The sequence below is a fragment of the Drosophila mojavensis genome, unplaced genomic scaffold, assembly GCF_018153725.1.
Source record: "Drosophila mojavensis isolate 15081-1352.22 unplaced genomic scaffold, ASM1815372v1 contig_136, whole genome shotgun sequence".
Taxonomy (NCBI): Eukaryota; Metazoa; Arthropoda; class Insecta; order Diptera; family Drosophilidae; genus Drosophila; species Drosophila mojavensis.
In genome coordinates this window covers 13,785,981-13,811,498 of record NW_025318667.1, presented here as the reverse complement: position 1 = coordinate 13,811,498, position 25,518 = coordinate 13,785,981, and the positions used below count along the sequence as shown (strand labels likewise).

Here is a 25,518-nt window from a genome sequence, read left to right as displayed (position 1 = left end):
AGCAAATTTCAAGTTTCCGAAGGATCCATTTTTATCGATTAATGAGTTATCGAACAAATTTTAAGCTCTTGTGGTATATGGAAATACAGTAGAAACCGGTTATAACGTCTTCTCTTATATGAGCAAACTTATACGGTTATAGCGTCTTCCGTGTATAAAGACGGTCCCTTGAGCGTCGTCATACCCATATAATACTGCATATATTTTTACTATACATATGCGTATTATTTTATATTTTTCTATACTCCATCTACCACGCCTTCGCTTGTCTATTGCAAACTCTTATCCGGAAACAAACCACCCTAAATGACCCTTTTCAATGAGCTCGCTGTATACTAATTTATAAAAGGGTCTCATAAAGTTGCCAGCTCTATGCCAGACCAAATAGTTTTGAAAACTCTCAAAAAATTTTGTATACTACATTTATTGTTGATGCGATACATCATCTCCCAACTTTTAATTGGTATTTTCCTGTCCAAATTGAGTGGTAAGCAAATCTATCAAAATGAAAAATGCAAATATGGAAAAGAGCAACAACAAAATATCCCCACGTAACGCAGCACAACACAAAATTGCCTAAAGTAACGTATTGTTAGTCAAGTCACGGCATAGACTGAAAATCCCTGATTTCAAAGTTTTTATTGGATCATTTGATATTGCATTGAAATTGAATGAAATTTGTTATAGACGAATCCAAGTCAAGTTAGGCAAGAACTTTACAGCCGACTATACAATACGCGCTCCAAGTACAAATTGATATTCGATATCTCTGCTAAGATAGATAAAATAGAATAGAAATAGTTTATGGAAATTAAGAAACTAACTCTTAACAAGACCAATATATTCCATTCAATTTTGAATACAAGTAAAAATATATATGAATAGATTATAGAGCTAGAATTTGTTGTTAAAAAAAAAACACACACACATACATTTATTGATCGATATATGTAATAGATATACAGATGATATCAAATTGTAGTCACATATCCATCTTTGGTTATATTTTTGGTAGAGTTTTGTTGGTCTGAAATGTAACCTTAACTATTGTACTATATATAAAGTAATACCTAAGGCAAGAACTTTACTACAAATATAACATTTGTATTCGCATGAATATATATTTGTATACACGAGTATGATATTCATACCACTCCATTGTTCAGTATGAAATAATACATAGGCAGGCAAATAGTTCTTTAACTATACATATATGCGTGTGGCTCAATGTATTTTATTTGTTATAAGTTACCATAGCACGAAACAAGAAAAGCTAAGAGGCAGATCAGTTTGTTTTCAGCTTCGCTTGGGATATCTCATTGTCGCTTTGCTTTGCCAGAGCCAGAGTCCAACAGATGATCCAAAGGGGAAAGAAAACCGTGCAAGCCGCAAAATAAAGCCAGTTGCCATAAATCTACAAGAGATGAATCACAAATATGAACTAATCATTGGAGAAAGTGCTCCGATCGATCGCACTCACCACTGAATCAATAAGCGCAAAGGTAACCGCATCCATGACAGCGGTGACGGCGCGCAGCAGCAGCTGTTGGAATGTCAGTTCGGGGAATTCATAGAAGGTCAAGACCAGGACGACGGTGTAGATGACCACCATCGGGTTCAGTAGCAAAGCCCACAGACGTGCCAAGCCGCGCAATGCGCCATTCGTGCTGCTTGGGTTAAGGGCCACGACCATGGGCACCGACAGCACCGCTACCAAGAAGCCCAGCGAGAAGTTGAGCAGTCCAATGACAATCAGAGCACAGCCATAGACGAGCAGCATACAGATGTGCAGCAGCTCCAGTCCGCCAGGAGGCAACACCACATAGAACGGCAGAGCAATCCCAGCCACATTGAGTGCAATCAGCATGGTTAGAGTAAGCGGCCCAGCGCCTATTGATAGTTCCATAAGGTATTTCTGCAGCGGCAGCACATTGCCCATGTAGCCGATGACGAGCGTTACAACCAAATAGACCAGTACAAAGCCATATGGCAACGATAGCTTCGTATAGAACACAACTGGATCTGTTTCATTTCCAGCTGCGTCCTGCTGTGCGTGACGCTCTGCGGCATCTAATGTGGACCAGGACAAATACGCCTTGACGAAGCTGCAGGCGATAAGCGCCACCAGGGCGGGCATGTAGTCGCCAATGGATATGTAACGATCGTTGTGTACAATCACGTAGAAGAAGAAACTCTGATGGAAGCGTTCCAGCAAGTTGTTCAGGCTGCGAGAAATGCCCTCGATAGACTTTAAGAGGGGCACGGTCGCCGAGCTCGGATTGGACTTGACATTGGAGTTGGTAACACGCTTGGCAGCAGATAGGGTCAGAGCATCGATGCGGTAGCGATGGAAAAGTCCATGATTGCCATTGGGCACGCCCGTTGCCTGTGTCGCCAGCATGGCCAGCATTTGGCGTAAGTTCTGCTCGTAAGGGGAGAGGTTCATGCGACGCCTCTTGCGCGGCGCATGCTTGTACCCAGAGGTGACGCCCTCGCGTGCCATGATGCGCTGCACCAAGTTGAACATATCCAGATTGGGCAGCTTGCCATTCAATCCCTCGACCTTGACGTCAACATAATCTGCAAAAACACATCGGTTATTCAGCACATGATGGCTCATGCCAATTGTATGGGAAAACCAACCGACTTCCAAGTCCTGCACTTCGATGTTTAACGCTGCTTGCAGCGAGCCGGCGCGTGCTGGTAGGCTTCCAGCGACCAGGTACGAACTGCTACTGTGATAATTTTTGTAGCCGTCGTGGTAGGCCTCTAGCCAGGCCTGCATGCCCAGCTGCTCCTGCTCGGTGACCAGGAATACCAAATCCTTGGCCCAGTAATTTTTACCTGCCAAAAGAAAACTGCTCTAAGCCAACACTCTAGCTGTGTGGCAATTATGTGCTACTTACGTCTGGCAAAGTCGGCGAAGGCCAATAACACTGGCACGCTAGCCGTTATTTCGTCATGCACCGAGCTTGGTGGACGATACGGTGCCGAGAATACTAAACCCTCAGTGGAACCGATGCGCGGTGCACGCAATATGCCATAAACGTTCTTGCCATGGAACTCTTTGCCGCCACCGAACGGATAGCGTAGCGTAAAGTTATGTGTGTATGTCTCCAAGCCAAACTCATTAAACTTGGCCATAATCCAGGCGTGCGGCGTTGTGGACTGATGGTCTTTACGTTCGCGCTGCAACTCCTCTAGCAGCTGGAGAGCTAGTCGATTGGCATCTATGCGTATCTCAGGATACACCAAACCTGCAATTATCATTGTTACAACTGCAGCAGAATCAACCAGTTGTATACGCACCTGGTGATAGGGCATTCTCTGATAAGTAAGTTCCATGGTTGAATTCCGGTAGGGCGAGGCACATAAACCAGGCCACACCCGCTGTGTAGAAAACATAGCACAGCTTGCGCATATGCTTCGCAAGGCTGTCGACCAACTTATTATGTGTTGAAATTGACGGATCCGATAGAAGACCCATTTTTACAGGCTCTTATTTCCATAAACCAGTAAGCAAACAAAATTTAGCCGGCACAGCTAGGGCTGCAAATATTCAGTTTATGCTGTCGTTAGTCAAGTCAAACAGCAACTAGGGATACCTTATTCGGTTGCTCTGTTATCGATATTTGAATTTCGTACTTTTATTAGAGCTAAAATAACATCGATTTTTTTTTTATGTTTTTCAAATTTGATATCAAAAATATAACTGAGTACAAAAATTTCATGTAATTTCGTGAATATCAATATGTGTGCACATGAGTTAATTTGCAAGGTATTAAATGCTAATAAATTAAAACCCCAATTCTGTCATTTTTACCAAGTATGTTAAATCGATGCGACGTGACGATGATTTCACTAATTGTGGTCTTCATCGATAAAACGTGTTTCGATTGCAGTATTTTTTTGGCGCAATTCATCCCAAATATTTGAGAGCTTGAAAAAAAATTATTTTAATTAATTAATCTTAATATTATAAATAAACAAATGTCAATTCCTAAATAACTTTAAAATATATATATATACATATATATATATACAACATATCAGCGGCATAATTATCCACGAATATTCGACAGAATAAAAAACTAGCTAAAAAATACTACACTTTAAACCATTAACTAGTAAATATTACAAGTGGCTAATCATAAAATGTTATTAGTTGAGAGCTATAGCATATACGTATAAACAGTTCTATAACTTTTTAAGACCCAGTGGCACATACCACTAACTAGAGTTAATGCACATACGCATTCAAATTGTAATGAAAATTAAAAAAAATTAATTGCAATACCAATAAAGTTTTACCTATAATACATTATTATAGTATAATATGATATAGAAATTTGAAATTTAAACTAATATAACTCACGTAATAACATAAAGACATTTCATTTTAAAAATACTGAACTTCCTTAACAGCTTAATCGATTAATCGCATACTATTTTATTTTCGTCTTTAAAAAAGCGATATATCGATAGCGCTAAAAAAAAGCCCTGGGTTAAAGGTCCCATCCCTGCGCGAAATACACAAAGCAAAAGTGAAAAAAGCATACAAAAATAATAAAAGTTCAATTAAGAATCGAACCTTTGCGTCGCACAGTTAAGTTGTTATTACGAGGCGTACACAGAATATATTTAGAGCTACAGACAAATCGAAATTACAAATTGTAATCAGCGCATCAGATATAAATATCACAGTAGCCATTCAAAATGGCCACCAGCGAGATTTCTAGCTCCAATGAGCGGCACTACTACGCTAAGCTGGAGGCCATCAAGGATATACGGGACAAAACGTTGGCCCTGGAGAAGCTCAAGGTGCGCATCATTAAGGAGGTGAAGCTAAGCGATGACGAGGAGAAATGTCTGGACGAATATCGCAAGGAAATGGAGCATCTGCTTGAGGAAAAGATGTCTCATGTGGAGGAGCTCCGCCAGATACATGCTGACATCAATGACATGGAAAACATTATTAAGCAGACGAAGGAGAATCAAACGCGCTCTTTCGATATGGCCAATCGTGTGTACGAAGAATACCTCGCTCTCAAATATCAAATCGACCACATGCGACGCGACTACCTGGGTCTCAGTCCTCTCCGAGACCTACACGAAGAGGAGGGCAGCCCCATATCCAAGGATCGCTTTCAGACAAACTTTCTCAAAGTCGCCGCACAATCTGCGGCCGTGGCAGCAGCAGCAGCCGCAGCGGCCGCCGTCACACAGCCCACATCTTTGGCGAGACCCCATGCACGGCATCCGCTAATGGCGGAGGCCACCGTGACAGCAATGCCGCCGAATTCGGCCGGTGCGGGTGGAGGCGGTGGCTCCAATGTGCCCAGCAGCGGTGGTGGTGGACCGGGACACGCGTTCATGCCACCAGCTCCGCCTGGGGCACCTGGCAGCGCTGGCGCTGCCGCAGCTGCGGCCGTGGCTGCAGCTCGTCTTGGCAAGAGCGACTTTTCAGCACCACCGCCGCCGCCGCCGACCACAAATCGATTGCAGCAGTCACCATCCATCGGGATTGGACACCATCCATCTTTTCGCTCCGACTTCAACGTAAACCTGAGGCAGCAGCCGCCCCCCATGAAGTCCTGCTTGTCTTGCCACCAACAGATTCATCGAAACGCGCCCATTTGTCCGCTCTGCAAGGCCAAGTCGCGCTCACGCAACCCCAAGAAGCCCAAAAAGAAAAACAATTAATTGCCGCCAATGCTCCCATCAATTGTATTCTATATGTTCCATCAAATTGGAATTTTTACTAATTTAACATTTTCGATTTGTTTTTTTTTTTTTAATATTTTATTTTGTTCATTTGGTTTTTTACATATGTATGTACTTATTTATTAACCCAGCGACGGTCAAGAGCCGCACATTGAAAGTATTACATTTTTCTCATAACCATTTGCTTGTAAGCTGCTAAGAAAATACAAAACTATTCTCAGATTCTGTCAACCATGCTAGTTTTGCATGTTATCTATAAGTTCTAATTGTATGTGTAGACATATTACAACATAAACGAAAGCAATTATCGTGTCAAACTAAACCTAATTACTTTTTTTTTATACGTGTAAGCATTCAAGTGAATAAACAACAAAATTTTTCAAATTTCGTTTCCAACTTTTTTGACAGTTAAAGCGAGGAAGAGAAAAAAGGTGAATGTGACCGAATGATCGTGACTAAAAATTTTTGTCATTCCATTTTGCTTAGTCGATTGTAAAACATCGAAAGTTTCACACAATTATCGAAGTGCTGTCAAATATTTTCATTATTTCGTCCTGCTGGTCGCTGGAAAGAGTTCTTATATTTTTTACGTACGCTCTTTAAAGTGGAAGGTGAGTTATCCAATATCCAAGTGTGAAATTGTAGGATTCTTAACTATAAACATATTTAATTTAATAAGCAGAACAAGAAATAAGAACTTCCAGAGGTTAAATACCTTTGCGAAAAGAAGCCGCAGTGAAACATTGAATAATTATTTAGAGACATATTAGGTTCATTTTGCTATTAATCTGCAATATTTCTTTAGCGTGATATAGCTCAAAATTGTTTATATCAAATTTAATTCTTGTTATTTGAAAGTCATATTTTGTGCGAGTGTTGCGCACTCGCAGTATTTTATTGTTTAACAGCACTGTTTGTCGCAAGGTTGCCAGATCGGCGCAAGCTCAAAATCGAAATAGAGATCTGGCTTAAAAGAAATTACCACCGAAAAGAACGCAACAGACTTAACTGTGGCCCGACAAAAGTGGCACATGCGAAAAAGGAAACAAACGAAGCAACAAACGATAAAATACAGAGTAAAGGCAAGAGCTTGCCATTTTTGTTATTAACCATGTAAGTTAAAACGAAGCGTTAAGAACTAATACGATTTGAACGCATCAGTGCGGCTGGCTATAACTGTTTCTGTCAGCTACGTTGCTCACACTTGCTCTCGCCGTTGTTTTTGTTGTTGCAGCTGCGTGCACAGAATTTGTGAAAAGAGAAAGTTTGAATTGGCTCTCGTCTTGACTCGCCTTGTTGACTGCTTTCTGGGCGACTTTAGGGAGAACTCGCTCTCTGGCTGACTAAATAACGAAAACAAGTGAATCAAGCGACACTCTGAGAGTTCAAGCTGGTAAGAATTGAGTTGTGCATTGCTTTCACAATATTCAAAACATTCATTCTATATATAATCAAGGCGAGAATCTTACAGAAAATGGGACTAAAGAAGACCGTTCTACACAACAACAACAACAATGAAGGCAATGACATTGCCAATGGCAAGATCCGTGGCTCGCCTGCATCTGCCTCTGGCAAGCTCCGTGGCTCGCCTGCAGCTCCCTCTGGCAAAATCCGTGGCTCGCCTGCAGCCGCCTCTGGCTACGAAATGATCGAAGACTCTGGCCCCGGCTCAGTGCCACAGCCAGCAAAGCCGAATGGAGACACCAAGCTGGAATATGTCGAGCAGAACATGCTGTCCGAGAAGAAATCTGTTGTCGTTGCTTATCTGCTCTGGCTGGTTGGCGGAATTTTCGGCCTGCATCATTTGTACTTACGTCGCGATCGTCAGGCGTTCCTCTGGTGGTGCTCCCTTGGCGGTTATCTGGGCGTCGGCTGGCTGAGTGAGATATTTATGATACCCGAATATGTGCGCGACGCCAATGAGGATCCGCAGTATTTGAAAGTGTTCATTGCCAAGATGCAGGCCTATCCGCGCCCGCCCTACTCGTCCAAGCGCTTTATGGGTCAGATTATGTTTGGCTACCTGTTTGGCCAGCTGTTCAGCTCGGCCATACCGCAGTCTATCACCGGCGGCATGGACTTAAGTTGGCTGCACTGGTTCATACCCTTGTTCGTGTCACTGGGCGTCTGGACCGTTGGCAATATTGGGCGTGAGTGCGGCATTTGGTGGCCGTGCTTCGCCGGCGCTTTCGTTGGCTATTTGGCGCGCTTCTACATCTACGATGAGACCTATTCGCTGCTGGTGACGTCGCTACTGTCTGCTCTGGTCTTTGATAGCTTCGTGAAGCAGTGGCGCCGTACTCCGGAGCGCAGGCGCAGTAAGGGCGAACGCACACTCTATTTGGGAACTGCCGTTTGCATTTACGTTGCCATATGGAGCTCCGTGGTGCTCTTCAATGGCTCCATTACCGACGACGACGGTGGCGAAGTGCCCATTTACGAGGCGTTGCAGAACTTCCTAGCCTCCGCCTGGTGGACCGATTTGAAGCAGGCCCTGTACGACACCTACACCTATGGACAACATCATGGCTGGTACGAGACATGGCGCGAGGTCTTCGAGAGCATGGACGTGGATGGGGAGCGCACGGCTTACAAGGTGCTGGGCGTGAGCGCCACTGCCTCGCAGGCTGACATAACGGCTGCCTATCGCAAACTTTCCAAGGAGAACCATCCGGACAAGGTCAAGGACGAATCACAGCGTGAAGCTGCCCATAAGCGCTTCATTGAAATCCAGCAGGCCTACAACGTGCTCAGCAAAATCAAGTCCAACCGTCGCCGCAAGAACAACAAGTACAACGGGGACGATGCTATTAAGCTATAATTCCAGATCTGCCCAATCTCAGCTGAAGTCTGTTAAAATTTAAGGGATTTTTTTTTTGTCTACTACATTCCTTCATTAACAATAAAGTATTTATTTTTTATATATGTACACCTAGAATAATCTTAGGCATAGATCTAGACGTGCGCATGCAGCGCGGGCAATTCGTGCAGCGATATCTTTTTGCCTGACTAATTGCAACGTGACGTGGCGACGTGTCGAGGTAAAAGACAATTACAGCACGGCTCGGTTAAATGTAGAATCGTTAAAACTAACGCTCAACGCCAACCCCCTCCCAGAGTATATTATATAATATATTTATGTATGTATATTTTAAGTAAACATCAAGCAACACCTTTTTGTGTTGATTTAAAAGTTTGAATCTCAAAGTACTCTATATACATAACTGAGGTTGTACAGCTCAAGTTCTAGTAAATCATAATCAATAATTACAATTAAAACTAGATAACTAGACTAGATAGCCTTACTACTTGTAATATCCCTTGAAAATGTGCAATGTTAAACTTAGAGCAGAAAAAAAGGACATGTAGCCTATAAAGTTCTTATATATTGTTCGGATTGATGAATGAACTGCGTATAGACATACATACATATCCATTGCCCAGATCTATAACGATTTTATATACATACATATATTATTATTGTATATCTCACACACTAAAAGTTTGTACAATATTTATTTTATTTTTTTTATAACTATTCTTTTGCATTTGGTATTGATAATAATCGCTTTGCACTGTAAATTCTAAAGATTTTGTGTTCTTATCCTTCACAATCCAAATCCCTTATTACCGTTATATAAAAACTGTGTTCTTGGACTCATAGTTCAAATAGATTATTATCGATAACTACAGTTTTGTGTTAACATAGTTTATTATCAAAAATCAATACTTCTTGTCATTGTCCATTGTCCACAATCGATTATTATCGATAACTACAGATTTAATTTTTTAAGCATTCTGACTTTGGAGTCGGAATCAAATATAAGAAATTTACTAATACGGCGAAAATTCAAAAATTTCAAATGAAACTAAGGAAGTTCATTGGACAACAAACTTTTGGATAAGTATTCATTTTAGTTTGAAATAAAATAAAAACAGGCATTTAAAATATTTATATTCATTTATTTATTTTTATATTTTACATAATATAATGAACTACTTATTTAACTAGGCAAAAAAAAAAAAAAAAAAAATTGTATGCATTATTTATAATTTTTTGTTTTGTTTTGATTTTGTTTTTGTGTTTTTTTTGTGCATTTTTGTTTTTTACATTTGATTATATTTGCATAAAACTTTTAAATAAAACGAAAAAAAATATATGTTTGTATTTTGTGTTTATGCAACCTTATGAAAATGATAATAATTGCAATTTGAGGGAGGTTGATTTAATATTGTTTTTAATCTTTTGTTTTTGTTTAAAAAATGTTATTCCAACACGAAAATAATATTTTGTTTCTCTTCAATTTTATATATATTTTTATATGTATATCATTTTCTCTCCTTTGTCTTTTTTTTTTTTTTTTTTTTTTTGAAAAGAAAAATGTGTTAAATAAAAAAAAAACAGGGAACAATAACTCGCTTAAATATAGTTTAAAACATAATACTGAGCAAAAAATGTATTTCTCATTTCGCATGCTATATTTTTTGCTTATGCATTTATCAAATTTGTTTTAATCGCTTGCTTTCTATATTTGTATGTATATAAGTACATACTACATACATATATACATATATATAGTATAAATATATATACATATTTATAGTATATATAGTTTTTATATATTTTGTTTTCTTTTTCGACTGCTTATAATTAATAATTAAGTTTAACATTAGTTTTCGCGGCCAGTTTTTAGTTTAGTTTAGAAATTTGACTATTTTGTGACTGTGTGCACTCGTGTCGGTGTGTGTGTGTGTGTGTGTGTGTGTGTGTGCATTGTGAGTGTGGCTGATTATCACGTTTTGTTGTTTGATTGTTTTCTTGTGGTTATGTATACAAGCAAAAAAAAAATTATTAAAAAAAAAAATTTGTATATATATTGATTTAATGCTAGTATTTAAAATAAAATAACAAATTAATAGGCATATTAACACACATACTGCTGCAGCATGTGTTGCCAGTGTGCGTGGTGCTTGTGCATGTGTGTGTGTGTGCGGCTCTCTTACATTTAACTAACACACCTTTGCTTGCTTCTTCTTCGCACACTCTGTAAAGTTGAAGACGCCCTCTGTCGTCAATTGCTATAAACTTGCGGATGCAGTCGTCGATTGGCTGCTAACATTTTTTGCATATGTACAAACGAAACTTGTGCAGGACACACACACACACGCACGCACACAGACATATTTATATTAAAATTTATAGCTATGTATAGAGGCACTGGTGTGTGTGTGCGCTTGTGCTAGCTTGTTGGCCTTTTGTATTGAATGGATTTGGGAAGGGGGAATGTACTAAGTACTACGACAACTACAACGACAAAGTGCTCGGACGCGTCGCCGATGGGCCGACGAAATGTGTGAGTGCGCCTCCAGTTATGCAACAGTGTGCGTGTATGTGTGTAAGTGTGTATTTGAATCTATGTTTAACATTTTTTGCACTCGTGTTTGATTAACAGAATTGCGCACTGTTAAGCGTTAACAGTTGATGCTGTTGCAGCCGCAACGACGTCGTCGCCGTCAGCGAAAATAAACAAAAAGAACGTACAACAATTAACAAATGACGATTATTACAGGCGCGTGACTACAATATCTTCCTCGAGATCGTCCAGCTCATCATCGGTCTCCTCGACGGCGTCGCCGAAGCCATTGTTGGTCTCGGCGGCAGCGGCAGCGGCTGCTGCAGCAGCCGCAGCCTCCTTCTCCTTCTCGGCAGCCTCGAGCTTCTCCTGCTTCTTGATCTTGCGTTGCTGTGGGGAAGGTAATTGAAATTCCATTAGAATCATGTCTCCATTTGCACTGGGACCTCGGGAACTTACCTTCTTTCTGTACAGAATCTCCACAATGACGTAGCCAATGCAGCCGAGCGTGAGGACAGCCAACAGAATGTAGAGCTTCATGCGGGTGCAGAGCGTTGTGGCATAGGCATAGGCGATGACGAAGCCAGCCGACTCCCAAAGGCGATAGTTCGAGAAGGCGGCCTCCTTGTTTCGCCTGAAGAGCAGGCCGTAGAGACCGTTGATCTGCGTCTGCCAGACGGCGTCGCCGACACCCCACAGGCCTGACATGGCGTAGAAGATGAGCGGATTGTCGGGATTGGGTCGCCAGAAGAGCTCGACGGAGATGAGCGTGAAGTGGACGACGGCGCCCAGCACAATGATGGGCGTGCGGCCAATGTACTTCATCACAGAGCCAAAGAGTATGGAACAGAGAGCGTTGACAACGCCAAAGCAGATCATGACGAAGCCAATCTGGTGCACGCCCAGGGCGCACGCCACATAGGCCTGGGTGAAGTCGGCGCCAATGAACGCCTGCTCCATGCCAATGAAGACGGTGATCGGTATGAGCAGCTGCAGATTGGGTTTCTTCATCTGACGGAACGTGGCCGACAGTAGCTGAAGGCCGGACAGCTCCGCCGCCGAATTGGAGCCTTTGCGCTTCTCACCGTAGCGCTTGAGGGGATCCAGGAAGAAGGCAATGATGCACACGGCGGCCACAATGCACGACAGATAGATCATGGAGATCTCGAAGATCTCGTTCTCTGGCGGACGCTCCAGGTTGCCGTGGCCGCCGGTGCCGGTGGTGCAGAAGTTGGCACCACAATACTGCAAATCCTCCTCACTGATTGTGGAATTGGCACTGCTGCTGCCACCATGTGCGCCGCTCGACAGAACTGCAAGGGAAAGAGACGAAGAGAAAAAGAGAGAGAGAGAGAGAGAGAGACAGAGAAAGGGAGAGGAAGAGATATTTAGTCATGTTGTCCAGCGCTTCATGCATTTATGTCGACTTACCCAAGCTGGAGATGAGATTGCCCCAGAGCTCGGCGGATTGCCAGGCCAGGAAGAAGAAGCCAAAGAAGCGCACAATAATGGCATCGACAGCTTGTTCAGTTATCTTAGCATACACCTGCCCAACCTGTGTCAGATATGTGGCCTTGGACGCCCACATCGGCGCCGCCCCCATACCCACCAGAATGCCAGCCGGCACGAGGGTGTAGAAGCGCGGGAACAGCTGGAAGGCAATGTACGGCGCATAGCAGAGCATGCTGCAAACGAGCGTCCATTTAACCGTCAGCTTCCGAATGATCAGCGTGGGCAGGAAGATGCAAGAGACAACCAGCGCCGCATAAATGGCACTGAGCGACACTGTGCCAAGACCATCCTTCGAGTTGATCGAGGATTGCAGATTGGCCGTGCCCTAAATAGTAATAAGAACAACAACAACAAAAAAATAGCGATTGCCAATTAGTTTGGGCTCGATTTTCTGGGCCATTGTGCGGATTTCTCACCTGGAACGCAGTGAACTGCACCATAAAGGCGATCGAGATGATTGAGATATTCTTTAAAATGCGCCATTTCTCGCCCGGATTCAGCACAACTTTCTCTCGCAGCGAGGCGGTGTCTGGCTCGAAACCAGCTTTTGGCTAAAATTATATCAAAAGAAGAAAGAGAAAGAGAAGAAAACGCATAAGCGAAAAATGAAAACAAACACAGCGCAGAGATGAACGTTATTCATTAGTGGAACTGGCCAGCGGGTGGGCCAGGAGTACGGGCTAGGGGAGGGTGCTGGAGGGTTGCTGGCGTTGCGTATGCCCAAAACGAAAATGAATGCATTCTAGACGTGGTTTAGTTCTATACTAACTAGCTAATTAAGTGTTGCAAAACTTTAAGAAAAACTGTTTTTTTTCTTTTTCATACCTTAATTTGTTTTTTTCTTTCTCAAGACCAATTAGCTTCAAGCTAAATATTTAACTGTTTTAAGATTTGTTATATTTGTCCTCATTTAAAATCGTTTTCATTTCCCGCTAAAGATCAATTAATTTTATCATATTATATAAGCCAATCGCTGGCTATCTGTAATACCTATATTAGTTATATTACCTAACTAGTTAGTGTCGTCTACTAATTAATGTTTTCACTTTTTCAACAATATTTTGATTATTTTTAGATTTTGTAAATTAAAATTGTTTTGCCTAAGATCAATTAGTTGAAATGTTCTTGATGAGCTAATCTCTGGGTATCTCTTCTTGTCTTTCTTAAGCTGTACATAGAAAGTCTCCTATTGTCTCTTATGCTATGTACATTATATATACTAATTATCGAACTAACTAATTAGTTTGTATAGCTTACTAATTAATATTTTCTATTTTTTTGCTAAATATTTTGTCTCTTTTTTGTTTTTTTTTTTTTTTAGATATTTTTTATTTGTCCTGACTTTTTTTTCCCTTAAGATGAATTTTTTTATAAGTCTCATATAAGCTAATCTCTTGTTATCTCTTCTTCTTGTTTATTCCTGGAATATGATCTCATGTGAATCGTTTATCATTCCTAATTGTTTTCTTGGAATTTGATTAATTTGTAGACAAACTTTTATTCACCGAATACGAAGAAATGCCATCCAAATTAATACTATAATTATATATATATCTATATTATAAATGAAGCTAATATTTACAGGGTATATATTGCATTGTATTTACTAGGTTTTATTACTGCACTTTGCCTGTTGACCGTTCATTCATTATTTATGTAGGTGTTGGCGCGTTGACGCTATTAGTTTCTAAAACGTAATGCATGCGTTTTGCTCGCGTTTTGTGCGCGTTTCGTGCGCGTTTGTTGCGCGCCTTACATTGCGCATGCGCGACGCGGCCTTTAAATGGTCATAAAAAATGCGCAAGGCACCTGCCAGATAACTAACTGGGCACGGTCGTAGAACTGGCCCAAAATATCTCCATATATATAGATATATATGTATATAGCGAGAGAGAGATGTATATATATATATATATATATGTGTATGTATCGAAATTGTGATTTTGCATGCGCTGCCGCAAACGCTCAGAAGGTTACAGCGCGCTCGCGGCGCCGCGGGGGCGATTTTTTCAGCGTTAACGCAATTTACGTAAAGTTTTTTTTTATATTTATATATTTTACATTTTGTTTTTTTTTTTTTTTCGGCTTTGCCTCCCCAAAGCACAAAACTGTAATTGGCATTTAACGAAGCCGTTGGCGGCGTTGGGTCCACGTCCCCTGGCCAATTAGGTGGCTAACAACAACAACAAGCGGCGTTATGCAAGCTTGAATCGATTACTGTTTTTTTTTTTGTGTGTCTTTCTGTTTTACAACAAAATCGCATGTAAGTAGTTTAAATATTATCGCATAATACGATTCCCTTGGTTCACACGCAGATTGAGGAGGAGCGCGTGATGCGCGTGGGCGGGGGCCTTAGGTCTTGGTAGGCAAGTGAAGGTGGACTGAATCTTGTTTTGTTTGTATGCAAATCACGGACACAACAAAATGTACAAAAATTCCCCGACCTTATCAATAAAAAAATAAAAGAAACAAATAAAAAAATGCTCAAAATTATCTACAAAGGTATTTTTGGAAGTGTATTATAAAAAGTTTTCTATTCGTGTAACTGTAACTGTAGCTGCTCTGGCTTTTTAGTGCTACTATTAATATTATTATTATTTATATTCATTTTGTTGTTGCGTCTTCCGAGTGTTTGTGTGTGTGTGTTTTTTGTTTTTATTTTTTTGGCATTTACAGAACAAAATTGCATTTAATTAGGTACTAAAACGCAAAAAAATGCACAGCACAAACAAGTTTTTGGCGACCAACACACAAACATAAGCAACAACAACAGAATAAAATAAAATAAGTCAAAAAAAAAAAACAAAAAAATCAGCAACAACTACAACAACAAAAGCGCGTGGCCACGTCAATGCGGCCCAGACGAATGCAATTGGCGAAATATTACTCATACGCCGCAGGTGTCAGTGGCTGAGTGGACATTGAACAGCCTGCACTAAAATAATAGCATTATAGAGCGCTACGAAATACATGTATGGACGGGGCAGAGAGAATTCTACAAGCATATAAATGCATTATATGTACATACGTGTATACATATGTATATATCTGAGCACATTTACAACTTGTATCAAAATGTTATGCTTGAGCTTCATAAGCGAAATCTCACAGATATTGCTGACTACAAACATTTGTAGCTAGTAAGAGTGCTCTAGTTGAGACTGCTCGACTACGAGATACCCAGGACTCTCCAAAGGCTAATACTTGACGTATACTTAAGGTTAAGAGAGCACGACATTCAAAATTAAAAACATAAAAGGTCTATGAATCTGAAATTTCTAGTTCTGGAAAAGACTGAGTTATTGACAAAAATATATAGTAAGCACTCGCTGCGTATAGTATACACGAGTATATATGCAAAATTGCAAATGTCTAGTATTTATAGTTTACGAGATATTTGCGTTAAAATAGATGGAGAGATGGACAATCGGACAGACAGATATGGTCATGGCTAGATCAACTCAGCTCGTTATCCAGATTAACAGTATACAAGCCGTATGGCATCTGCCACGCCTCCTGCTGCTTGTTACATACACTTGTTTAAAGAGAATATACCCCGATTCCGCATGTTCAATGGGTGTAATTGCAATTGCAATTTCATTAAGTTTCAAGAGAGTTTGCCAATTCGCAAATGAAATGCACTTAGCATAGCATAAATAACGAGCCGAATGCATGTGCTATAAATAAAAACTGGTCGACAGTTAATTCGCTCTAACTGTAAACGCCGTTCGATCTCTTTGTGGGGCGGCGCGTGCAAATCAGCTGACGTAGCCATGTCTGAATGTATGTAACTGACTGACGGCAGGTGGCGCTGCTAACAATTTGCCTAGACAACGGCCATGCACACGGACAGCCAGACAGACAGACCAACTAATATGCATATGTCGGTGTGTGTGTGTGTGTGTGTGTGTGTGTGTGTGTGTGTGTGTATGCATGAGCGACTACAACTTCAGTTCGATAATAATAATATGCATGAATTCAATTTGAATCCAAACCAAATCTGAGGCGGGCCGCTGCCCGCTGGCCAGCGCAATAACAATAATCGTGAGGCAAGTGCGAAACATGCATAAAATACCATACGATATGACAAAGAGAGCAAAGCCACAACAGCAGCAAAATCTCTGAGACTGGCAGCTAGGGAAACCAGTTACATGCCTGCCACTGGCCCGAGCGCCTTGTGGCAGTGAGAAGCGCGTAGAGCGGCGCACAGCGGCGCACGAGATTTGCGTTGTTTTATTTTTAAACTCGGCACGTTTCGTGTTTGCTTTTTGGCTTTCAGCTCTGTGCGTCTGTCGTCCCTCGCTACAAACATGCATACATACATACATGCATGCATAAATATATATATTTATATATATTTCTTTTTTACATTGACTTGACTTGACTTTACATAAATTTGTATTTGTTATTGAGTTTTGGTTATTCGCTGCCTGATTCTCTGGTTTCTTAACGTGGCACACCAAAACGGGTTTACCCATTGAGCGTTCTCGCTGCGACCCGAACTGGCTGCGGGCTATTGGGCACATTGGATGCTGAGGCTGAGGCTGAGGCTCTGGCTCTGGGTGGTGGTACAGCCACACGATTACAATTATAAATGAGCAATATTTTTATTATTGTGAAACCAATTGTGCAATAAGATTGGATTTTATATGGCACACGCAGACAGATCTAGGCTCTTGCAATTAGGACAGATCTCACACTCGGCATATACATATATGTGTATATATAGATGTATAGTTATCGGGCGTGCGTATTCGTATTCATGTTTGTCTTTGGCTCTTGAGCGCTTTCTGCTGTCACATTTCTTTTTGGCCCGGCTCGTTTTCGCGTGGGCCTCAGCGCTGTCTCTGTTTCTGAGTTTCTGGAGGTGAAATTTATTTTATGTGCTTTTAGGTAGGAGTGCCCACTTCACTTCCCTTCACTTCGATACACTCCAGCGCCCCCATGGCAGCCTGTGGCCGCCTTTAAGCCAGCAGCATCATCATTCATAATCAGCCACATCCCGTGATCATCGCACGCACACATATGTATACATATATAGGTATGTATGTATGTCTGTGAGAGGTGAGCTGCTTTTGAATACTTCCTTATTTATTATATACATATATATCTTTTTTATTAGTATTGTTTTTTTCTCTTTTTTTTTGGGGCACATCATAAATTAGTGTGACGCGTGTCATTATTATAAAACATGATTTCTTGGCGAAGGCAAACACAGTCATTAGCCAGCAGACATATTGTAATATAATAGACAATCTAATATGCATATACATACATACTATTTGTAGGTATATGTGTACAGTCTCTGCCTGAATGAACTCAACAATTATCGCTATTCTAGTCTAGCTAAGAATTTTGTCTCGCTTTTATTCTTACAATGTTGTTCTATATATGAGCCAGTCTTACAGCTGATTTTTATTACATTCCGTGCAAATATAGACATACATATTCCAATATATATTCATTTGAATTGGATTATATTGTAATCTTTGTTGCAAACTTGTTTCGTGCTCAACAAGCGCTGTGCAATCGATACGTACATGATATATATACACACATATGCATTCATATATGTATGTGTATATCTCAATGATCTCGCGGCTATAAACAATAGGTCAAGAAATGCATTTGCTTGAAATCAGTTAACTACTTCTCGTTCTATCTAATGCGAAAGGTTTCACGTTTTCAGATTTATTTCCATAATATTTTTTTTTAATTCATTTTTTTTGCAATGCGTACATTGACTTTTGTGAAGGCCTGTGAGCCGGATATGTAATGTTCAGCCTCATTATCTATGTCGCCTGTCAGAGCAGATTAGTATTATTTTAAGATCACATGTAACTAGTAGAATTTGAACTGTCTGGCTATGGATGTGAAGTAATATTTTTCTAGATGTGATAGTTATATATACTATATGTATGTATATATATGTATATAATATAGTTATCTATATCATATCTAACTGTACAATCTATCTACATATATCATGTGTATCTATTAATCTATATCTATCTATGCATCTATGTATATCTATATGTACCTATATCATGTTTCACACTATTTGATATCTAGGTTTTTATATCGTATATATCTATATCCAAACTTTCTATTTATATCATATCTATCTACATAATTTTTATTTATTTCATATGTATATAAATTATATATCGATCTATATCAAATTAAATATATATGCCGAGTATAATAATTTCCTTACATATGTACATACATCTAGAAGTTATAATCAAAACTTTGATCCATCAAATCTATTCTTTTTGTAAGCAAATAGGTATTTCAATTTGAGGTTCAGCTATTGGATTCAACAGGAATACTTAGAGAAAGATAATTTTCTACAAAATTTCTAGGCATTCCTGTAGGCGCTATCCATGGGCAACATCATGGGGATCGATATGCTTAGCACTCACCTTGACGGGCTCATCGTTCTCGAAGCCAGCGTTTGTAAAACCAGTCATCTTGGCTGGCTTTGTGTGTTCTCTGAGTACTCCGATTTGGTTAAGTTGCCGGTGAGAGAGAGATACAGATAGAGATATAGAGAGACCGTGGTGGGGATGTTGCTAATCAATTGGGCGGCTTTAATGCTTTCTGTAATGAGAAGAACGAGAGAACAAGATGTTGAATAGAAGCCATTAGGCAATTATAAAGCGATTTGCGAGACAAAGTCAAACCAAAACGGGCAAAAAGATCACGTGTTGCACACAGACAAGACACACACACATACATATATGTACATATACATAGTATGCACATGTATGTGTACATGATTATTATTTAAATTGAAAACATATTAGAAGCAACCATTGAGATGGGCAGTAATAAGCCAAGCACGAGCTGTTATATGGGTAGGTGGAGAGACATATCAACCGATGTATATATGTATATATATATATAGGTTTATATACATATATGAAATATGTGCGCCATGGCATGTGTAATACTATAAGCACAACAATGACAATGACAATAACAATAACAATAACAATAATAATATTATTTATTATTAGCAACACAAACGAGAGACATTAGCTGGCAGACTTTTCATTATTGAAATTGTGGCCATAATTGTTGCTGTTGTTGCTGTTGTTGCTGCTGCTGCTGGGATTTTCGTAGACAAATGATATAATTTGATTGGATTGAATTTATTTTGTTTTGGGTTCATAGTTTTTTTTTAATTCTCATTTTTTTTGTGTATAGACTGTCAAGTGTGACGACCAGCCGAACGAATGTGTGTGTGAGTGTGTGTGTGTGTCTGTGTGAAGTGTATATTGTATAATGTATATTATATATCAGTTAATTTTCGGTTTCAATTTTCATTATTCGTATCTCTAATATGATTGATTCGGTTTGCTGAATGAACGCAAATTCTATTAGCTTTGATTTGGCTTGACTCGAGTCAAATTCTAATCAATTTATAGATCAGCTATGGACAGTGATGGGCATTAGCCATAGGCATTCAATTAAGCTTATATCCCACAGACACTCAATATCGATTTGAGGATCGGGCAGGTGATCAGAGTGACCATGAAATGGCATTAATTAGCAACAATTTTGATAGCATCACTAGCTGATATGTAATTATGGGATTAGGCCAGACATTGATCACATTGCACATGCTCTTAATGAGCTACTAATATGCCTGAACCCGGAACCAAGTGACCATGGAGGACCGCTAATTAAAATCAATTATTTGCATACGTGATGCATATAGAGGCTCCATTGTGTGTCCAGCCCAGCTCCCATTATAATAGATGCGTGTGTGTACATGAATATACATATATCTGAATCTATATCTATATACACATATATGTATGTACATTCGTATTCCCATAATCTGTCTAGTATTTTGCCATTGTTCTGCTAGTGCTGTAATTAGCTGCTGCTCGCGCCAGTTCAAGTTCATGTTTCCTGCTAGCTGTATTTTTATTTTTATTTTTAGCTTTTTTATTTTGTGAGATATAAATGTGTAGAGTCGGACAGGTGGACAGGTGGATAGATGGGCAGGTAGACATCAATTAATTGCATATTAGTAGTATGCCGCATACACAATTATTCACACAGGTACACAAAGCATAAGGCTTCGCTTGTCGCTTCAATGAAGCGATAAGCATCGAGCTAAACACTTTTATGGCCCGTCTATAAACAACGACTGCGGACAAAATGAGATGGCATAGATATTCTTAAAACAAAATATAACATCTAATAAAATAAAAGAAAGAAAAAAAAAAAAATGATGAAGACGAAGAAGATGAAAACATATTGCCGAAATTAACATAAAAATCCTCCAGCTTATGGCTTTTAATAAGACGAGCCGCGCCGCAGTCGCGGCTTTATAATTTGTTAACAACAAATTAATATTTATGTATGCAAAAAACGCAAAAAGTCGACACCGCCGAAGAGGAAGAGCTCCAACTCATAGAATTAGCAACGAGCTTGTCGCCCAAAGAGGAGCTGCGAGTGGTTCGGGTACAGACAAATTTGTAGATTTGTAAATTTGTAAATTTGTGAATTTGTAAATGTGTAAATTTATGAATTTTCAATTTTGTAAACTTGAAAATTTGTGAATAATAATCATAATTTTTTGTAAGCTCATACAGGTTTTTTATCTATCTATCTGTCTGTGCCCAATTGGAATTCCGAAAAAATGCAAAGCAAGCGGGCAGTGAAGGCATTGCAATAGAATGTTGAATCACTGTTAAGCTGACTTAACACTGCTAAGCAATGTTAATGTTTACACACTAATAACATGCTGTTGAAGGCAATGCTAACATGAATGTTGATTTGCTAACAGCAGGCAGCAATGCTAATGAAGTCATACACTGCTAACAGCAATGTTAATGCTAAGCCGGCTTAACATGGAAGTTGATTCGCTAACAGCACACAGCACTTTTAATAAATTACACGTATGTTAAATATTTATTAACATGTCCTGAACAGCAATGTTTATGTTAAACTGAATCAACATCTACATATATTAACACGCTAGCAGCATGCAACACGTTAAATGAAATCACACGACTGTTAACTCTACAGTAACATACCGTGAACAGCAATGTTAATGTCAAAGTCACTTTACATGTATGTTAATTAGTTAGCAGCATACAACACTGTTAATAAAGTCAACAGAATGCTAACTCGCCAACATTGCATTCCATTCCATGACATTGCATGCTGTTAAAGTCAATGCTAGATCCTCAGCTCAGATCACTCAATCAATGGATCAGTGGAGCTGAGCTGCAGACTGGACTGGATTGCATTGGCAGTTGGTTGTTGGTAGAACTCCGTTTGGCTTTGTAAATGTCAACTTAGCTGTGTCTGTAATGTCGGTTACAGAATTTATAAAATGTGCTGAAAATTGCACACCGTGATTCCCGGGCCAGATGCAGGCTCAAGTACTGTTAGCTAGCTGTGGAATAGGTATTAAACTATTAAAAATTATTATACGGCATCTGTGTGTCTGTCTCTGTCGGCGTGTGTGTGTGTATGTGTGTGAGCCTGTGTGTGCTCCCGCTGGATACAATTACCATTTCCAAGGAGCTGGGTTGGAACAGGGGTAGGGTTGGTTTTGGGGCTGGCTCTGGGACTGAGGGCACTTTTATTATAATATATTATATTCCATTATCATTATTACTATATTATTTTTGCTAGCATGCACTTAACAGAGTCTCTGCCTCATGTGCTCAATGTTTATGGGCCAAGTTAACGAACAGTCAAATATTTTGTCTGTGTATGCGTATGCGTGTGTGTGTGTGTGTGTGTAAGTGCTTACGGCGCAATAAACGTGCACGGCTATCCGCCAGAGCCGGTGCTCAAAAAAAACCGCGTGCGAAAATAAAAAAGAATATGAAATCAAATGGAAACGGGCTATTAATAATAATAATAATAATAATACATGCTACAACAACAACGATAACAGCAGTAGCAACAACAACAACAACAGCATAAAGAACTTGCTTCTGTTACCGCTTCGGCTGCAACAAATACAAACAGACAAACAGCAGCCGCTGTCGATGATTATAATAATGATGATGACGATGATTATGATTATGACGATGTTGCTGCTGACGTCAATTTTGCTGGGCGAATTGACGAAACTCTCACAGCTTGCAAACGCCACTTGCTCTACCTGTTTACCCTATGCTCTAAGCCCACTTTTAACGGGAAAAATGGGGAATTTTTCGAAATACCCTGACATTCATAGATGAGGAGGTATGATAGAAGAGAGAATCTGGGAGGAAGAGAGAGCGAGAGAGAGAAGAAGGCGTCAGTGTGAGAGAAGGAGAGAAGATGGAAGAAAGGAAGGGAGCATACCTTCCATACTAATTATTTGTGTATATGGAACATACATAGATTATAGGAGAGAAAGAGAGAGAGAGAGAGAGAGAGATGGAGAGGGGGGGAGGACAGGGATAGTGAGAGAGAGAGAGAGAGAGAGAGAATGAAAGAAAAGACAGGAAGAACAACTCCAGTAATATAGGCGTCTATAGGTATGTATATAAATATAAGAGGATAAAGGAGATTACTAAGGAATTTAAGAAGAGAATGCAATACCGAATATATACATAAGTTTGTATGGATATTAGAGAACTTTGAAGATCGGAAAACAGTAAAGAGAAGAGGACTCAAACTCCATATGAATAGTATATATAGGCACTATGATGATCTCTGGGTTCCAGCCTCTACATATGCAGTGTAAATATGCGCACCTAAGTACATAGCTGGCAGACAGGGCAAGTGATTTGAACGGTCTACAGGGTATCAACCTGTCACATGCCCGGTTCCCGGTTCGGGGCATGCGCGGTCGTAGCGCACGTGTTGGGCTAGGCACACATTATACTGTGCATGAGTGCTGTGCGATTGATATTGTAATTTCTGGTATTTAATTGCGGCTTTTGCGGTTGCCGGCCTTTGGGGATTTTTGTTTTTTATACCCTGAACCCATTTTCAATGGGAAATCAGGGTATAATGGTTTTGTTGAAATGTATGTAACAGGGAGAAGGAGGCGTGGCAGACCCCACAAAGTATATATATTCTTGATCAGGGTGACGAGCTGAGTTGATTTGGCCCTGTCCGTCTGTCTGTCCGTCTGTCCGTCTGTCCGTATGTATGAACGCGTCGATTTCAGAAGATATAAGAGCTAGAGACTTCAAATTTTTTTAAAATGTCCGTAATTACAGCGCGCATATCAAGTTTATCATTAAAAATCGATAACTCATCTCGATCTTTTTTTATCGATAAAAAACCTTATCGAAACCCAGTTATAAAATTATATCTTCTACACCTTTATTGCTAGAGACTCCAAATTTTTAATGTATGCCTATATGCAATTTATACAATTTCGGTTTTTGTTAAAATTTACCCCCCACCTCTAAATTCTCCCCCCTCACCCTCACTTTTGTAAAAAGCGTATTTCAAATACTAGAGACTTGTGCTTTGGCAATTACATGCATATTCATGTTATAATCATAATCTAAAAATTTCATGAAGATCGTACGTCCATAAAAAAAGTTATTAAACAATTAAGTTCTCATAGTAAGCGCACACTGCAGCCCATGCGTGTTTATGCGTGGTTGCTTGTGTGTGTATGTGTTTGTGTATGTGTGTGTGTATGTGTGTGTATGCGTTTGTGTATGTATGCGTGTGTGTGTGTATGTGTGTCTGTATGCGTGTGTGTGTATGTATGCCTGTGTTTGCGTACGTGTGTGTGTGTGTGCGTGTTTCTTGTGTAAGCTGAAAGTCGCGAAAAAGTATTGAAATATCTATTGCTCCAAGGGTTCAGGGGATCTCGTAGTCGAGCAGTCTCGACTAGAGCTTTCTTACTTGTTTTTTTTCCTTTTTCTTCTCGTTTCGATTCGTCTCGTTTCTTTTCTTTTCGAGTCGCTTGGCTTGGGGCGCACGCGTAGATCGCATTGCAGTTGGCGCGGCTGGCTAATTATACAGCGAACCGCACAATGGGGTAAACAGGGAATTTGTATTGCAAAAGCAAACAGTCGAGTACCTCTGTGTGTGTGGGTGTATGTGCATGTATCTGTTGGTGTGTGTGTGCGTGTGCTTGTGACAATTGAATTGAGCCGCTGCCAAAAATGGGACAATTATGGGCCATTTTCTTCATTTGTGTCTGCTTGATTTTTTTTTGTTTTTGTTTTTTTTTTAATTGTAATCTATTTGGTTTTATTATAGCTGCTGCGTGTGGGGCAATATTGTTATTTGTTACTGTTTCTCTACTACTACTTTATATTTTATTATTTTTAAATGTATTTTTCTTTTGGCCAGACACGCGCCACTCGCACACCCCGCCACATACATACACACTTTAACGGCATTATTATTAATTTTAATATACTATAAACAAATTATTATTCTAAGTAGGCGACGCTTCTACATTATTGAGTTGCCTGCCTTAGATTGCTACACATTTGTTGTTGTTGTTATTGGTGTTGTTGTTGTTGTTGCTGTTACTGCTGTAGTCGATTTGTTTTGAATAAATTTAGCCACTTTACACTTTGTCTTTTAGCCATTTTCGTGTGCGCGAGCATTCACATTGCCCAATTGCATGAAACCCATGAAAATAGACAAATGAATGAATGACCAAACACTGGTGGCCAAAACAGTTGGCAGGCTCAGACTTTGACGGTTTACTTTGACGAAAAATGTCTAAATTGAATTGCAAATGTAATTAAAGCAAAATGAAAATAATAAAAATGAACTAAATACAGTTTACATATTACATGTTACACTTAATTCAATATTGAATTATTATTCTGTTGCATATATCGGTTGCTTTTCATATTACAAACATCGTAAATAATTAAGCACACTTCCATTACACGAGCGTACCATTAGTTTGGCCATCACTGTATTTATGCAGAAATTTGAAAATATGCAAAGCGACAGAAAACATTGAACGGGACGC

General features: G+C 39.8%; 4 protein-coding genes across 7 annotated transcripts in view; 2 read left to right on the top strand and 2 right to left on the bottom strand.

Annotated features, from left to right (window-relative positions):
• Positions 1–1,096: 1,096 nt before the first annotated feature.
• LOC6583790 (glycosylphosphatidylinositol anchor attachment 1 protein) lies at positions 1,097–3,602 on the bottom strand. The gene is made up of 5 exons (XM_002009419.4): positions 3,310–3,602; positions 2,907–3,257; positions 2,644–2,844; positions 1,481–2,580; positions 1,097–1,414 (listed from the first exon to the last, which is right to left on the bottom strand). Exons 1-5 carry the CDS (start codon positions 3,485–3,487, stop codon positions 1,286–1,288), a joined length of 1,959 nt encoding a protein of 652 aa, XP_002009455.1. The 5' UTR covers positions 3,488–3,602; the 3' UTR covers positions 1,097–1,285.
• An 891-nt stretch (positions 3,603–4,493) lies between these two features.
• LOC6583789 (zinc finger C4H2 domain-containing protein) lies at positions 4,494–6,108 on the top strand. Its single transcript, XM_002009418.4, has one exon. The coding sequence runs from the start codon at positions 4,717–4,719 to the stop codon at positions 5,701–5,703; it is 987 nt and encodes a 328-aa protein (XP_002009454.1). The 5' UTR covers positions 4,494–4,716; the 3' UTR covers positions 5,704–6,108.
• Positions 6,109–6,204: 96 nt separating this feature from the next.
• On the top strand, positions 6,205–8,647 carry LOC6583788 (dnaJ homolog subfamily C member 22). Of its 3 annotated transcripts, none has more exons than XM_044007014.1 (4): positions 6,205–6,335; positions 6,407–6,837; positions 6,959–7,117; positions 7,181–8,647. In XM_044007014.1, exon 4 carries the CDS (start codon positions 7,199–7,201, stop codon positions 8,543–8,545), a length of 1,347 nt encoding a protein of 448 aa, XP_043862949.1. In that variant the 5' UTR covers positions 6,205–6,335; positions 6,407–6,837; positions 6,959–7,117; positions 7,181–7,198; the 3' UTR covers positions 8,546–8,647. The 3 variants fall into 3 exon arrangements, with proteins under 3 accessions (XP_043862949.1, XP_032588428.1, XP_043862950.1); XM_032732537.2 differs by having other exon boundaries at positions 6,206–6,335; positions 7,196–8,647; XM_044007015.1 differs by lacking the exon at positions 6,407–6,837 and having other exon boundaries at positions 6,206–6,335; positions 7,196–8,647.
• Positions 8,648–11,113: 2,466 nt separating this feature from the next.
• LOC6583787 (UNC93-like protein) overlaps positions 11,114–25,518 on the bottom strand; it is a 30,908-nt gene continuing 16,503 nt past the window's right edge. For both annotated transcript variants that reach the window (XM_015161429.3, XM_002009416.4), the window contains exons 2-6: positions 19,016–19,193; positions 13,007–13,141; positions 12,510–12,915; positions 11,538–12,391; positions 11,114–11,468 (exon numbers count right to left, since the gene is read on the bottom strand). In XM_015161429.3, coding sequence (XP_015016915.1) covers positions 11,289–11,468; positions 11,538–12,391; positions 12,510–12,915; positions 13,007–13,141; positions 19,016–19,063 — 1,623 coding nt within the window. In that variant the 5' untranslated portion in view covers positions 19,064–19,193 and the 3' untranslated portion in view covers positions 11,114–11,288. The remainder of the gene's footprint in view (positions 11,469–11,537; positions 12,392–12,509; positions 12,916–13,006; positions 13,142–19,015; positions 19,194–25,518) is intronic.